This window comes from Saccopteryx leptura, chromosome 1, assembly GCF_036850995.1.
Source record: "Saccopteryx leptura isolate mSacLep1 chromosome 1, mSacLep1_pri_phased_curated, whole genome shotgun sequence".
NCBI lineage: Eukaryota > Metazoa > Chordata > Mammalia > Chiroptera > Emballonuridae > Saccopteryx > Saccopteryx leptura.
Genome location: NC_089503.1, coordinates 86,802,491 through 86,819,793, shown reverse-complemented (window position 1 = coordinate 86,819,793; position 17,303 = coordinate 86,802,491). Strand labels below are relative to the sequence as shown.

Here is a 17,303-nt window from a genome sequence, read left to right as displayed (position 1 = left end):
AGATATCAAGCTATGTACTTCATGTGCACAATATTACCTTATTCTTGAAGCAATTCTGGAAATAAAAGTTATTGTACACACTGAGTAGAGAAAACTGAAGTTTAAGGAAGTACAAAATTTTTATATGAATATCTAGTAATCTGCAAAGACATTAAATTATCTCACTTTTATTATGGTACCACTGTCAATTATTTATACACTTCATTATTTCCTTTTTTTATTGTTTTCCCAGAGTTGAGGAGAGTTTTAAGACACTGTTCTGGGCTATATTTGGACTTTCTGAAGTGAAATCAGTGGTCATCAACTACAATCACAAATTCATTGAAAACATCGGTTATGTTCTTTATGGCGTCTATAACGTTACAATGGTCATTGTTTTGCTAAACATGCTAATTGCAATGATCAACAGTTCATTCCAGGAAATTGAGGTATAATTTCTATACATTGTGTACTTTGTACCAACATGTTTTAATAATTCTATGTATCAACTCAACAAGGGTGAGGAAAATATGGACTGCTTTTCTCTCCTTTGTTCTTTGCCTGTTTTATATAGTAGTTGTTTGAACAGTAATCTAGAAAGTTTAAACTCTGATTGCATATATGACATTGATGAGGTGGTAGGAGGATAAAGCACGTGGAGGAGAAATCCTGTCTGATTCTTTTTTTCTTTTCATGTGACAGAGACAGAGAGAGAGAGAAAGAGACAGAGAGAGGGACAGACAGGCAGGAAGAGGGAGAGAGACAGAGAGAGGGACAGACAGGCAGGAAGAGGGAGAGAGACAGAGAGAGGGACAGACAGGCAGGAACAGGGAGAGATGAGAAGCATTAATTCTTTGTTGCAGCTCCTTAGTTGTTCATTGATTGCTTTCTCATATGTGCCTTGATCAGGGGGCTACAGAAGAGCAAGTGACCCACTGCTCAAGCCAGTAACGTTGGGCTCTAGCCAGTGACCTTGGGCTTCAAGCCAGTGACCTTTGGGCTCAAGCCAGCGACCATGGGGTCATGTCTATGATCCCACGTTCAAGCCAGTGACCCCATGCTCTAACTGGTGAGACCACGCTCAAGATGGCGACCTTGAGGTTTCAAACCTGGGTCCTCTGCATCCCAATTTGATGCTCTAGTCACTGCACCACTGCCTGGTCAAGCTGTCTGATTCTTTCCTGTTAAAAAATTAGAAATACTGAAATACTGTATCAGTTTTAATTTATATTTTATTCCAAAAATAATAGGAATACCAGTGTTCTCCAAATATTATTTTGAATGATGTTTAAAATTGACCTTTTCTCAAATTTTAGAGTGATTATAAATTTTTATTTCAGAATCATTGGTCTGTGTCCTGAACTAATCAAATTAGTGATCTATTACAGAAGAAAAGAATGAATAATTTTTTTAGAGTTTGAAGAATGTAAGGAAAAACATGTATATCTTTCAGTGTATTTATAAACGTGCAAGTTTTGAGATCTGTAGTCCTTTAAGCCTGATAAAATTTTAGACAAATTTAAGAGAGACTGTGTGAGTAGCACCAACATTTTGAAAATTACTCAGAGCTGCCTTTGGGGTCTGAGAGTTTGTGCAGGCACTATTCCTATCATCTAGGCACACAATGTTGGGACATCCCAGTAATCTTGTTTATGCGTTTCTTTGCTGAGCTGTCATGTGTATTTGTGTAGGACGATGCTGATGTGGAATGGAAATTTGCAAGGGCCAAACTTTGGTTTTCCTACTTCGAGGAGGGAAGAACTCTTCCTGTTCCCTTCAACTTGGTGCCAAGTCCAAAGTCTCTGTTTTATCTGTTACTGAAGCTTAAAAAATGGATTTCTGAGCTGTTCCAAGGTCATAAAAAAGGTTTCCAGGAGGATGCAGAGATGAACAAGGTAATTTGACTTGATAATTCTTATTATATTTTTAAATGCCATGGCTATTCCAACTACTGTATGTACTACATCCCTTTAAAAAGAAGCAGTCCATTATGATATGTCCATTTATTGCTTATATAATCAGCTCAGCATGGACCTTTGGCTTATGTCTGTCAACAGGAGCACATTGGGCATGTCCTACTTAAAAGAATATAAGAAAACACTCATGAAATGTAACTACAGTAACATAATACATTATTTGGTGCAGAAGGGAGAGAGATTCAGCGACCCATTTTTATTGTTGTGGCTACATGTCACTCACCTCACTTTTAATTTCTACTACTAGGCAAAACACCAGTAGCTAATTATGACTTGAGGGAATTCACTCTTTAGTAACATCTACACTAAAAAGTTCAGAATCAATTGCTCGCCTGCATTATGGGAGACTAGACTTGGCAGTAAGTAGTTCAAGAAAGAAAGATCTAAGGGTACTAGTTGGAAATAATAATCCCATGAGCAATGCAATCTCAATAAACCATAAAAGAGGTATATTGCTTAAATGAAGGAATAGGTTAGTGGCAGTATGTTCAGAAATGTTTAAAGAACATGTGGAATGTTGTACACAACTGTGTGGGGTGCTTACTCTATGCAAAAAAACTTTGCTAGATGTAGAACTCTACATTTAGGAGGAGTACTAGGACAGGTATGGATAGAGTGTTGTATGAGGGGGAATTGAGGGAGTCAGTAATTTCATCTGAAGAAGGAGGACAGAAGGGGAACACAGTATCTTTCAAAACCCTACTTTTGAGTAGGAAGTACAATTATTTTTTTACCTTTGAAATAGGAAGAGAGGCAATAGGTCAAAGTTGAAAATAGTTCAATTTTAGTTCATGTAAAAGCAAACTTGTAGCAACAGGGTGGTGGACTGTCTAATGGAATAATAAGCTCCTCCACATTGAAAATGATCAATATGTTGGATGACTAACATTAGAATATATAGATCCTCCTACACTTGTAGGCAATTGAGCCAAATGATTGTAAAAGTTCCTTGCAATTATAACATTTTGTCATTGAAGAAGAGGGAAACATTCTAATTCCTGCTCCGTTTGCCACTTACTACTTGGGGTTTTCAAGTGAGAAATCAACTCTCTGAGCTCTGGTTTTCTCAAATGCACTATGGGAATAAAAGTTATAGCTATAAAATGAAGATTAAATCAAATAAATTTAAAAAGTACTTGGAAAATTCAAAATCCTCTTTAAATATCCACAGTATTATGATTATTTTGTGTTAGAATTTTGGAAAAATATGCCATATACAGCATTCTTCCAGATATATAACATAGAACTCAGAGGGTTGAGTAGCAAAAATTTCCTTACCTTACTTAATAAAATTAAGTTGTAATTAGAACTGTAATATGAGAGAATTCAATGTCCAAAGGGAAGACCCCAATAAGCATATTTTTCTCTTATTGAAATTTGCTAAAGGGTTTGACCAGCTGGCTTTTAAAATATGCAATAAAGAAAGAGTAAAATTGATATTGTAATTCCAAATGTACAATTAACAGTTATACTCATTTGTATTAACTATCCTTAAAAGGGAAATGAAGAAAAGAAATTTGAAATTTTGGGAAGTCATGAAAATCTTGCCAAATTATCACTAGACAGAAAACAGGTAAGATCATCTTTCAAAATATGAAATCATGCATATGACCAAGCTTATCTTTTCAGGAAAAAGAACAAATGGGCAGAAGCAATGTCAAGAAACAGAAATTAGACACATTAAAAAACTTATTTTAACAACACTCAAAGAATCTGTTACTGAGAGGTGGAAATAAACCTATGTGCAGTTAATAAGCCAAAGAAATTATGTGTATATTTGGGAACTTATGAATGGCAGACTATAGGAATAATGATATAAAGAAGGAAAAATCACAATAATAGAGGAACTTGTCAGGAACTGAAAGATATATAATTAAGCTATTGGCTGTTCAGGTGCAAAGTATGCACATCTAGGAGAGCCTCCTCATTTGTCAGTAACCAAAAATCTGTCAAAAAAGGCACGTGAGAATTTAATGGCTATTATAGTTGGCATAGTTTATAATGAGCAATGGGCCTCGGAAATATATATGCTCTCTATTGAAGTGTCAGAATCCCCAATGATGAGGATATTTGCTTCCTTCTTGTAGCATACATATAGAGGCACAAGAAATGCTTATTGATAAAGGGAAATTACACATGAATTAATTAGGAGAAGGGCGATGTATAAGGACTTACATTCAGTTGGACATAAAAATCCAGATCACGGTGTTTTACAAGATAGTTATTTTTCTGCTCCCATTTAATTGCAGAATAAAGTACTACAGGACTATTACCAGTGGTGGATCTCAGTGATTTTCTTGAACTTTTTTTGTCATAATAAGATGCAAGATGACAGCTTCACCTCTTTTTAGACATGAAGAAGGAATAAAGGCAAAGGAAGAATGGGGCATGCCAGTTCAATCTGTCACCACTCTTCAGAAAGTGCCTCCCAGCAATTTCTGTTCTTATAACTCTAGCCAGAACTGTGCTACAGTCACTTCATGGGACACAAATGCTGAGGAGGAGGCTTTTTGTTTTGTTTTTAAGCTATATTACCTCCCCCAACACAATAAGAATACTCATAATTATTGCTATAGCAAGAGAATTGAACTAAGTACTGAGAAGCTTGGGATCTCATCTCATCTCTGCCCGTTTTGCAATTCATTTAACTTATCTGAACTTCAGTTTCTTTATTTATAAAATAGGGATGATGAAGTTATACAGCCCATCACACAAGACTGTTGGGAAGATTAAATTGGTGCTTTGAAAATTACAAACACTATACACATGTAATGTACTGGTCATAGAGAAGTGGTTCTTTTTGTTATTTGGGTATAAATAACTCAATAAAAATTTTGCAAATATAAGTCAGTGTAAGTTGGATTTTATATTTTTCCAGTAAAAAACTACTTGTACTAAAATTTTGAGGAATGCATGACACCAAAAATCACTGGACAAATATGAGAAAAATTCAAGGGAAATCAAATGCCTTTTTTTAGATGATAGAAACTATAGTACCTATGAGATCAAATACTTTCTTTGGAGTTTCTCCAAAAATGTAAAATGTTAAAATTTATTTTAGTCATCTGAAAAATACATTTTATATTTTTTAACTAAGGCTTGGATCACCTTATACTTTTTAATAGCACATATTTTAATCCTGGATTAAAGCAAATTCTTTAAGAGCAATACTAAACATGTGGTAACTGACCGTAGTTGTATATCAGCAAAATGTTGATTCCAATATCAGTTCATTCATCTGAGAGCCTTTTGTGTAATGACTACCGTGGTCTACATGAAGATGTGCCATTCATACCTTCCTTCAGGAGAGAGCCTGCTTCAGGTGCATCAGCCGACAGCCTTCAGCTGCAGCACCTTTGGGATCCCCTTGGCTTTCCTGCAATGGCCATGCTCTTTAGGTCCTGCACATTTCTTGCCATCACGGGACCCCTTTGGAGGCAATCCTTGAACTGGAGTTCCCTGTTGGACTGGCTGACTTTCTCAGACAATCTTTTTACCTTTCCCTCTTTCACAGGGGAGCTTAGCCTCCCAGTCTGGAGGCTTGCTCTGCCTTCCCTTGCTCCTACTCCCTATTCTCTTTCATAGGCATAATTCCAAATGCCTTTCACACAGCTGACTTTGTCTCGGAGTCTGATTCCTGGAGGACCAAATCAATGAAAGTGTCTACCTATTTTCCCCTGCCATGTAAGCTGTGATGAACAGAATTTAGGCAAATTTCACATAGCTTGCTTTTTCCTGATACATTAGCTATACATATTTCTGAGAAAATGTTTTTTAAAGCAACCACTTACATTCCCAATCATCTTTGCCCACTGTTACTGAGCTGGGCCCTGATATGTGCTAAGAACATTCATGGTTCATTCTTCCCTACCCAATTCACATAGCTTTTGCTTATTCCTTTCTATGAGGTCTGTGTCTAAAACAGCATGGTTAAGTTTCTGATTCACTCAATTCTTCTCTGATTCCCAGAAGGTTAATGAGGTTAGGTTGCACAAATACTTCCTTCACATCTGCTTCAAGTGCACCATAGAAATCAGGAGGGTGAGCCATATAAAAATACTCTTGGAAACAAAGTAAGCAGACCTATTTATTAGTTTTGATCATATCCTTCTGAAGGTTCTGACTTTGGTGGCTGCTAGCATTAGCTTTTCAGATATACAGTCTGAGAGGATAGCCTAAATGAAAAGTTGATCTTAATGAATAGCCATACCATGTTACATCTAAAATTACACATGTAAACCTGAACATGCCAGATAACCTCTTGCACAACCTCTGTGGTCCAGCTCCAAGACAGGTCACTTTCAAGTCGTCAGTTTTAGAGCATATTTTTTACACCTGACACAGCAAATGTGGAGCATAGACATGTTACTTTAAAATGTTTGGTCTGTTCTACAGTGGATTGAGTGAGATGGGGAATTTTTAAAAAATCAGTTATATATCCAGGAATTGTATCCTTTAGCTGTTAATTAGATCAGAGGCTGTCTTTTTAATTATCTGCTGAAACAATCACACAAAGTAGTGGTTTTAATTCATCACCAGGACTGCTTCTCTGGGTGACTTTGTACAAATTCCCAGCCCTCTCTAAGCCTATTGAGTTACAGTCTCTGGCAATGAGGCCTGGAAATGTGTACTTTAATAAGACCTCATGAGATTCTGATGCTCATCTGGGTGTGGGAATCACTGAATATTTCATTCCCTAAATAACTTAGTCATGAACTTGAACATGTCAGTAAAAAGCAGTATTTGCAAAGTATCTGCAGAATAAATAAACTAGATTAAAACTAACCATGAAATAGGCCTAAGGCCACATGGTAGATATTTATAACTTGTGTAACAACAGCAGCTACTGACACTTGTAGAACCTACTGTCTATCAAGCTACATTATCTACATATCTTATCTCTTTAATCTTCACATTAGCTCTAGGAGGTTGTAACACCACTTTCCCTATTTTATACATGGGGAATGTGAGGATTAATAGAGGTGAAATGGCTTGCCCAAAGTCCCATTTCAGATGAGTGACAAAGCCAAGATTCAGATTCACATCTGCTTGATTTTAAAGCAGGCGTATGTGCACCATATGGCCTCATGTCATGTCTGCAGTTCCTGATGACTCATTGCACTGCCTGTGCCTTTTCAGTGCATGGCTTGCTCCTGGCCTCAGGCTGTTTCATGCTTTGGGGAATGGGAGACTGTCAGAACTGTGCTATGTCCAAAACATAATAAAGTGCAAAGAGTGAAGTTTACTTTTTCCTCTTAATGAATAGCAATCAAGTTATTTAGTGTCCTTACTCACTCTAATTCTACAGTGAAGCTACAAAGCGGTGAGAAATGCTAATAAACTAATTCTTAGAAAATGAAAAAGAAAAATGACGAATGCAAGGAATGTGGTAGAAGATATGTTTAAAAATGGGTAGACAATGAATCAATCAGAATTGGCATGTATATTTGTGCATTAATCAGGAACAAACTTCCCCTTCCCACTCTCATCACATTATACTTGTCAATGTGATCTATAAACACCAAATCCCTAATGTTTAAATAGTATTCATGCCACAAATTGAATTCCCTTGACTTTCCAGTCTATTTTAGTAGTGTACATAGAAACAATTATATATTAGAATTTTCTGCCACCAAGTGGTTATAATGCTTCTTTGCAACATTGTGTAAGTTTCTTCTTACATACTATTTTTGTATGATTCAATTTTAACCTGTTTATTGAATATCTTTTATGTATTAGATTCAGTTTAGAAAATTTTCTTAATAAGTGTTACATTTGTATTTAAATTTGTATCTCAGATTAAGAGCAGAACTAGTCATGTAAATATGCTCTCGATAATTTTACACCTGTTCAGTTTTATACCATTTAAATATACCAGTGTTTCCCAACCAGGAGTGGTTTTGCCCTCCTCTACCCCCACTGGAATCCCCAGGGTGAATTTGTAATAGCTGGAGAGATATTTGGATGTCACAAGTAGAGAGGGTAGCTGTTACTGCATTCTAGTGGGTAGAGAGCATGGATGCTGCTAAGCATTCTATAATGCATAGAAAGCCAGCACAATAAAGACCTATCTAGCCCAAGTGTCAAAAATGTCTCGATTGAGAAACCTTGAACTCTGACTACTGAGTACATGCATGGGAGAACTGCATGTTGGGCTGAACTGTATGAACACACTGTAGCTATGGTCATTGACACTTTGAGATCTACTCTTTGGAAAATCCATAATCATATGCATTCTCAAATGAGGAGAATTTCATTTTCTGGCTTTCCTAGCACTGTTACTTCTTTGCTATCCAGTGTGTTACTTTATAAGGCATCTACCTTATGCCTTAAAACCATTTCACCATGTTTCCGATGTATCTTCATCATGCAGTTGAGCTGCAAGAAACTGATTTATGAACCTAGATTATATGTATCTTATATAGCAAGGTGTCCAGAAACCAAATGAGGTCCATTAGTGACTCAAAAGCAGTTCTTTCTTCACCACTTCCTTTAACAACCAACAATTTTGAGCACTTGCCATGTGCTAGGCAGTGCTGGCACTGGGGACATTGGGGTGAACTAAACAAAGTCCATTTATCCATACAGCCTGATGAACGTGGACAATAAATGTGTGACTAAGCCAGGAATATGAAAGCTGTCAGTTGTGAAGTATGTTATGAAGAAAACAAAAGGCCTACCTCACTCGAGAACTATTTTTCATGGGTGAGCAGGAAAAGCTTCTCTGAGAAGCTTATGTTTTAAGCAAAAATCCAAAGGATGAGAGTGAGCTAGTCATCCAGGCAGTCAGGTAAAGAGGGTTTCAGGAATTGGAAACAGTAAACACAAAGGCTGTACATTGGGAAAGAGCTAATTGAAGCAGCCCTTGAGACATTACTATAATATTAAGTTTTCAAAAAAACAAAGGATTATCTCCTTATGTATGGTGTGTCATGGAGCTGCCTTAATTGGGGATGATTGGCACATCAAGTATTAAGGACCACACATTTGTCTTAATAATAATAAAAAAATCCCAGGAAGCAAAATGTTTACTTTCTTCTTTCTATGAACATCTTTGAGTATATTAGTAGCCTCTAATGAAAAAAAATGAGACATGACATTAATGATTTGCAACCATGAGATTCATGTGAATTCATGTGCATTCATGTGAATTCATGAATGGAAAGTAAAGGATGCACAAAGATTCCATTTGTCTGAATCTTTTTTCTGTGATTATGAAGCTGTCCTCACCCTCCGTGCTCTATCATAAAAACTGGGCGGTGAAAGTGAACTTGAACCTGGCCATCACACTTAATGATGTCCTTAAAGTATAAATTACAGTTTGAAAACTATTGTAAAAATAAATTATATATATATATTTTTTTCCTTTTTTTTTTAGTTTCTCTTGATTTTATTGTTCTTTTTAAAAAAATAAAAGTACATCTTTTACCAATACAAGTTAGAATGTTTCCAGAATAATGAACCAGGCACTGAAGTTTAATTCTCTGTTGAATTTCAGTAGCAGTTAAAAAATTCTGTTTTCAAAGTAAGGCTATTTTTTACTGTTCTTTTGGATAAATGACTTAGCAACAAAAGGAAGGTTTGCTAAACTACACACATGCTTCTGAGTTCATGTCTTCTTTTTACTTATGACTGAAGTGAGACAGCAGTTCATAACAAGTGGAGATGAACATATACACTGTCCATGCTGAAAATCCCGAGTTCATTTTTTCTTTGACAAAGAGGCATCCAATGACAATCCTGGTGGTTTAATATTACTTGGTCACTCTAATTATTTCATTATGGCCTTGAATGAAATTCTAGTCTTCAAGCTGTATTCCCAAGGCCACTCTCCCCCAATGATCTTGAGTGTCCTGAAGTAGAGGTCAAAATTTTAAATTTTATATTATTAAAATGTGTTTAGTTTTACATTAATTTCATAAGTTCATAAATTAAAATAACTTGAAGGAACAAAGGGGTCAATTAGACTACTCCCTTCAATGTCAGAAGAGATCATAGAGTGTTTTAGCACCTTGCCTAGTGATCTACAGCTAACTTGGGCAGAGCCAGAGGGAGTCTTCAGGTTTCTGTCCAGTGCCATTAAGAATCTAAGCTGCCTCTCTTTGGTTGTTTTGATCAATTGCATAATTTTATTTTAATGTTTTTGAAAATAAATATGAAATAAAATAGAAATAAAATAATGTACATTTTGCTGATATTTTTAGAGAGGGTGAAAGAAAAGAGTAAATGATGACATGAAAAAAAATGCTATCCAAACAATATTATCAATATTATATGTTATTTTTTATGGGTTTAGTCAGCCTGGCCATATTTTCCTATTATTGTAATTTAGCTAGACTATAATTGCTTACATTCTTCATTAGTACCCATAACCTAGTACAGCACCTTATACATAGAAGACATACTTATTCAATTCATAAATGTGTACATAGCTGTTTTAATTCATCATGTAGGCATTTAAAGACCAAGTATTGAAGTCAAGATTTTAATTGTAAATAGTTGTGTACCCCAAACATACAAATTTGGAGCTGCTCTGTTTCACTTAGGTTCTCCTTATTTTTTTTTGTAAAATCCTTAATTTTTTATAAAATGACTTGAAGAATATTTTAAATTATCTTCTTAGCATTTTAACATGGTATGTTAAAACCTTTATTATAGATTGCTTTAATTTTTTATTTGCCTATTCAAGCAAATATATTACTTGAAAAATGCTCCCCAAATTGAATACTATACAGATCCTAAGATTCAGATGGATTAATTAGTGTTTTCTTGGCACCTAAATTCTGTCCCACAACAGTTTCATTGTGGCATTTCTTCAGAATCCCCAATCAAAACCCACTGCAGGCGTGGGTGCTGTAGTCAATCATACTGGCCTGTTGATTCCTCATCAGTGGGCTTCTGAGCCATTACTTTCCCAACTCTTTTGCCTCTTCCTCTGTTACATATATGTTTGTGGGGAGGTTAAAGCATTATTCTCATGACAACATGATTGTGGGCACAAGGTCTAAAAGACTCCTCTGACAATCTCTGATAGTCATTGAGAGACTGAGCACACCTCAAGTGCCTATGATTTGTCTTGGTAGGTAGAATATTAAGCAAAGTGAAGTTAAAATGGCACCATATATTCATAATATTATTTATGTATACTATATAAAACTAATTATTAGTTTATTTATACAACTAATAAATCTCATCACATTTTTAAAAAATTAGATAAGAAAAAATTTTTAATTTTTTCCAAATTACAGCTTGGGCATAGTAAACAATCAAGTATAAGAAGCTCAGAAGATTTCCAGTTAAATAGTTTCAATAACCCTCCAAGACAGTATCAGGTAAGCATGAATTTTTAAAGAAATAAGGCTAGTTATTTGTAACATATAGAATCTCAAACTATGTAATTAGTTTTTAGACGAGATGAGGGGAGATAGTGAGGCAGACTCCTGCATGCACCCTGACCAAGATCCACCCAGCAACCCTATCTGGGACTGATGCTTGAGTACTGAGCTATTTTTAAGCCCTTGAGGCTATTGCGCTCCATGGACATATCCTCAGTGCCCAGGGCCACACTCAAACCAATCAAATCACTGGCTACAGGAGGGGAAGAGAGAGAGAAGAGGGAGAGGGAGTGGGGAGAAGCAGATGGTCACTTCTCCTGAGTGCCCTGACTGGGAATTGAACCCAGGACATTCATATACCAGGCTGACACTCTATCTACTGAGCCACCAGCCAGGGCCACCATGTAGTTCTTTAAATGAAAATGAACTATCATATTTTTCTCAATATCAAGATAATGCATTAATTCAACAAATATTTACTGAGTAATTACCATGTGTCAGGCACTTTCTAAGTACTGGAGAGACATAGCTAAACAAAATAGATGAAGTCTTGAAATCATAGAGTTTAGCATTCCCATGTCCATCATAAGAAGTCTATTCTTACTAAAAACATAAAGAGAAGGGTAAAATTCACCTCAAATACCACCCCTGAAGAATAAAGATGTTCTGTCAGATGATTATATATGTGTGTGTATAATTTTACATATATTATCATTATTATATAAATGTATATATAATATACATTTTAAAATTTTTTTTTAGTGAGATGGAGGGAAGGCAGAGACAGACTCCCACATGCACCCTGACCGGGATCCACCCAGCATGCCCACCTGGGGGTGATGCTCTGCCCATCTGGGGCCCTTGCTCTGTTGCAACCAGAGCCAATTTTAAGCACCTGAGACAGAGGCCATGGAGCCATCCTCAGTACTCAGGGCCAACTCACTCCAATGAGCCATGGCTGCAAGTGGGAAGCAGAGGAGAGAGAGAAAGAGAGAGAGAGAGAGAGAGAGAGAGAGAGAGAGAGAGAGAAACAAGAGGGGGGAGGGGGGAGAAGCAGATGATTACTTTTCCTGTGTGCCCTGACTGGGAACCGAACTCAGGACATCCACACGCCAAGCCATTGCTCTACCACTAAGCCAACTGGCCAGGGGCAATATATTAATGAATTAATAATACTTATATAATGAACAATAGTTTTTCACTTCACAAGACATATATTCATGTTAATTTTAATAAATATATTTTATTCCTTTATACAAATATAATTATTAAAATAATCTCTTATTGATGGACATTTAAGGGTTGATTTTTCTATTATGTTGTAATACTATGAACAAATTGACCATGAACCCAATTACATCCTTAGAATAAGTTTTGTTTTTTTTTAAGAGCTTCTTTTTTTTTTTTAAATGCTACTGATTTTTTTTTTATTTATTCATTTTTTTTTTAGAGAGGAGAGAGAGAGGGAGAGAGACAGAGAGAGAGAGAGAGAGAGAGAGAGAGAGAGAAGAGAGAGACAGGGGGGAGGAGCTGGAAGCATCAACTCCCATATGTGCCTTGACCAGGCAAGCTCAGAGTTTCGAACCGGCGACCTCAGCATTTCCAGGTTGATGCTTTATCCACTGCGCCACCACAGGTCAGGCCTTGGAATAAGTTCTTGAATGAGGAATTTTACCGTCCACCATTTCTTTCCAGCCTTAGGTAGTAATATTTGGTTTCGCTATATCTTCACTCAGGACTTCCTGTACATGTGCTGAGCCTCTTACTTTTCACAAGATTTTCGTAAAAGCACATCCTCATGGAAGAAACCGTGGTGCTGGAGGAAGTATATTACAACGAAACTGACCTCTCACTCATAAATTACTAGCAAGCATAAAATCAGCGCTGGCTACATTTCTTTACAAGAGAGGGAAGAAACCATAAGTGAATTCTTCCCTGTTTGCTGACTTTTTCATTTTTTCCTGCAGTGCTGCATACCTTTAACCTGCCCAACTGAAAGGCTGTGTCTTGATCTAATACTTTTCAAATAAAATACAAGCTGTGAATTAAAGATTAGATGTTTGTTCTGAACTTGCTCTTTTCCAAAGAACTAATTTCTGAGTCAGTTATCCCAAGTGATGTGAAAATTGCTTTAAAAAATCTAGAGACAGAGAAAAAAAATCTAGAGAGAGTATGCATTCCCAGGCAGGTAAATAATCTTAATCTCTGTGAGCATCACTTCTAACATGCTTACTACAGAGAGAATGACTCAAAATTATTCCAAAGGAGAGATTTGTCATGAACATAAAACTGAGATGGATTTTTTTTCTTTCTCTAGAAAATAATGAAGAGGCTCATTAAACGATATGTACTACAAGCCCAAATCGATAAGGAGAGTGATGAAGTGAACGAAGGTGAGTTGAACACAGGACAAGCTGGCCTCTGAGCATGAGCTAAGATGTGGGCCTCATGCAGAGCTGAGGGAGGGCTGGCGAGAAGGCTTTGGAGGCTGAGTGGCAGGGTGAGAGAAGGCAGGCTCTCACCAATCTCTTTTTTTTCTTTTTCTTTTTTTCCAAGTGAGAGGAAGGGAGATAGAGAGACAGACTCCTGCATGCACCCCAACTGGGATTAAACTGGCAATCCCCATCTGGGTCTGTGCTCTGCCCATCTGGGGCCATGTTCACAAATGAGCTATTTTTAGCACCTGAAAGGAGGCTCCATGGAGCCGTCCTCAGCACCCAGGGCCAATGCACTCGAATCAATTGAGCCATGGCTGTGGGAGGAGAAGAGAGCAAGAGAGAAAGAAAGGGGAGAGTGATGGGTGGAGAAGCAGATGGTCACTTCTCTTCTGCACCCAGACTGAAAATCGAATTAGAACATTCACACTCTGGGTCGACGCACTACCACTGAGCCAACCAGCCAGGGCCTCATCAATCTCAATACCATTACAGTCTCAGGAAATAGGCTATTTATCCCCAGTTGGGGGAAGATGCCACTAGTTAGATAAGTAACTATTGTTTTTATGGGGGGCTTGGAGAGAGGAGAAAGTGGTGGGAAGGTGAGGGGCTTTTTCTCCCAACCCCTGAAACATTTGCCACCAGTGTTTTCCTAGCTTACTTCCAGAGGGCTTTTGTTATAATTTTTTTCTATAATCTTCTCATTAACTGAAATACTGAGCTGACAAAATAGAAACATGTCCATTAGGAAGTCATTTCCTTAAGAAGGATTCAAAATACAGATGTGTGTGGAGTTGAGATTGATTTCACTCTACCACAGAATCGCTTGTTTATCTGCATTTACATATTTACAGTTGACTTCTTGTCACTCTTGCTTTTCAAAGGGGAACTGAAGGAAATTAAACAGGACATCTCAAGTCTCCGCTATGAACTCCTGGAAGAAAAAACTCAGAATTCAGAAGATCTAGCAGAACTTATTAGAAAACTTGGGGAAAAATTATCAATGGAACCAAATCAAGAGCAGAGCAATAGATAATGCAGAGACTTCCCTTAAACCCATATTTATTTGTCCACTTGAAGCCATATTATTTTCTGATCTATTTTTTTAACTACCAATGTGAACACCTTTTAAACAAGAAAATATTCAAAGATAACTTGGGACATACAGTCATCTGGGACCCTAATATTTAATATTTTTCATGGAGAAATTTTATTGTTCAGGCTAAAGATTGCAGATTATGATGAATATTATGTCCAGTTATTTGGTGCTTGTTTTATGAACTGATTTCTTGGCTATATCTACTGTGACAGAGTGACTGCTACGTGCTTTCTGCCTGGGAATCACCCTTACTGGCAGGGGACAGACACACCGTTCTGTGGTATTTCCCGGACAGGACGTTGGGCTCCTTCCTGCCTGCTCTGTGGAGTCCCTGAAATCTAAAGAGAAAACAATCTATGGCCATTTATTGAATGCTGTTTGAACATTTATCCTGCATAGCATCCCCCCCAAATATGATTAATAATGTCTTTGCAAACTGGGGTACAATCTTTGCTAAACTTTTTGATGTATCTCTCTGAAAATATTGTATTTAACAATGAAAAAATGCTTCTTCCACTGAACCCTGGAAACACGCTTCGTGTGTGTGTGTGTGTGTGTGTGTGTGTGTGTGTGCACGTGTGTGTGCGCGTGTGTGAAAAGCTTGCCCTATACTCTTTTGCCTACAATTTAGACCCTTGAAAGCTCTTTAAGTTATAATTGTTTATTGAAACTAAAAAATTATTGACCAAATAAGAATCTTTTATTGGAAAAGTATCAAAACCATACAATTGTGGTCATTTGGTCCAATTATAGCACAATTTTGTGCCATTTCTGTGGGCCATTACAGGTAAATTCCCCATTTGGTATCAAATATGAAGAAAAAGAAAGTGCTGAAGGAATTTGCAAATACTTACCTCTTGTTGTTAGTATGTTCCACCCTCTTTCCAAAATAATATAAAAAAGAAATGTGTATTAGTGAGCATTCACCAAGAGGCCATTACTGACTGATGCTGTGAGGCCGTAGCTAAAACAAGTGAAGGAGAAATGAAGGTTCATCTGTTCAACTCCCCAAACTCTCAATATATAGATGACGCTGGGCATTAACTGAAACTGCAGCTTTAATTCAATAAAGAAGGCCTTCAAATGTAAAAATTTAACTTCACTTTAAAGATAAAATGGTCACAGAAAGTCTGTTTAGCTCCAAATTTGACTGAATTTAAGTCAAAGGACTTTTATGTAAGTAGCAGAAAATAGAGCTGAAAATTTGTATTTAATGATTTTGTATTTGCGGGTATTATTTATTAAGTTATTTAGTGATACAGAAAAGGTCTATTTTCAAATGTTTCATGACAACATTTGAACCAGAAGTTGCAAAAATCAACCTCATACCAAATGCATAATCAACAAACTAAAATTAATATCTGCGATGCTTGCATGTTGTGCCAGGCGAGAGACTGGCCTCCCTGCCAGCAAGTCAGTAGTTTCTCCTCAGAGTACAGCTGAATTGGCACCTCTTCTAATTTCTTTTTAATAGAAAGATGAAAAGAGAAACCAACCATGTTTCAAGAAAGGTTTTATAAGAGCTCAATTGAAGGCGTATTGTCAAAGGATGGTCGTAAACGTGACTGTCCCTCATAAGCCTCAAGACCACTGGCTTTAAATTCTGTATTTGTCTTGCAGTCAGCTTAACCTTTGAAATAAAGTGGTTAGTTAGTTGAAATATACTTATCCGAACTGCTGTCTTTCTGTCATATTTCTCCTCTCATATGTAGTGCTTCCTGAAGTTTTGGCTACCATATGGAAGACAGAACAAGGATGCCTAACACAGACCACGCAGCTGCTCCCTGAAGGCCAGGGCATGTGTGTGACAGACCCACCACCAGTGAACAAAATGACATCTCTGTTTTTGTACATCAATGCCTGGTTTTACTCTCTGCTGTTCTCATTACTCTGAAACTGAGAAACAACACAAATTCAATGTGATTTTATTAGGCATGTAATGAATGACCAGAATCTATTGCCTGCTTATAACCTTGCCAGAGACTGAGAGAATAGGAAGTGTGTGCCTGACCTCAACAAGCTGGTCACCCAGTAGGGAAATGGGAGTTAGGACAACTGCGAGAAGTGTTTACTGGGCACCTCCCCTGACCCAGGCATGGCGGTTAATGCTTTCATTCATTATCTAGTTTAATCTGACGCATTGCTTACGCCATCTGAATGAAGTAAATACTATTTACCACAGTAAATAGAGAAAACAGCTTTTAGAGGCTTAGTAAATTGTACCAAGAGCTAAATGTCAGTGCCAGGAACAAAACCCAGGCGGGCCTCCTAACAAAGACCTCACAGTTACCTGGGGTCTTGATTGACTGTATTGGGGTGTGGTTGTCTCACTGTGCAATTTATATTTTAATCTCTGGGTGAGGAAAACTGGGCTGTACCTGAAAACCCCAAGTTTCATTATATACTCAGTCCGGAGAGAGACCACAGCATTAATCAAGGGAATGGGAAAGAGAAGATTTGGCTTCAAAAAGACTGCAAG

General features: G+C 37.1%; 1 protein-coding gene across 4 annotated transcripts in view; it reads left to right on the top strand.

Moving 5' to 3' along the window:
• The window catches only part of TRPC6 (transient receptor potential cation channel subfamily C member 6), a 134,868-nt gene extending 118,426 nt beyond the window's left edge, over positions 1–16,442 (top strand). For 3 of the 4 annotated variants that reach the window (XM_066371194.1, XM_066371177.1, XM_066371205.1), the window contains exons 8-13: positions 233–428; positions 1,671–1,874; positions 3,454–3,528; positions 11,204–11,287; positions 13,608–13,683; positions 14,610–16,442. In XM_066371194.1, coding sequence (XP_066227291.1) covers positions 233–428; positions 1,671–1,874; positions 3,454–3,528; positions 11,204–11,287; positions 13,608–13,683; positions 14,610–14,761 — 787 coding nt within the window. In that variant the 3' untranslated portion in view covers positions 14,762–16,442. The remainder of the gene's footprint in view (positions 1–232; positions 429–1,670; positions 1,875–3,453; positions 3,529–11,203; positions 11,288–13,607; positions 13,684–14,609) is intronic. The other variant, XM_066371184.1, reaches the window with a different exon arrangement.
• Positions 16,443–17,303: the final 861 nt, after the last annotated feature.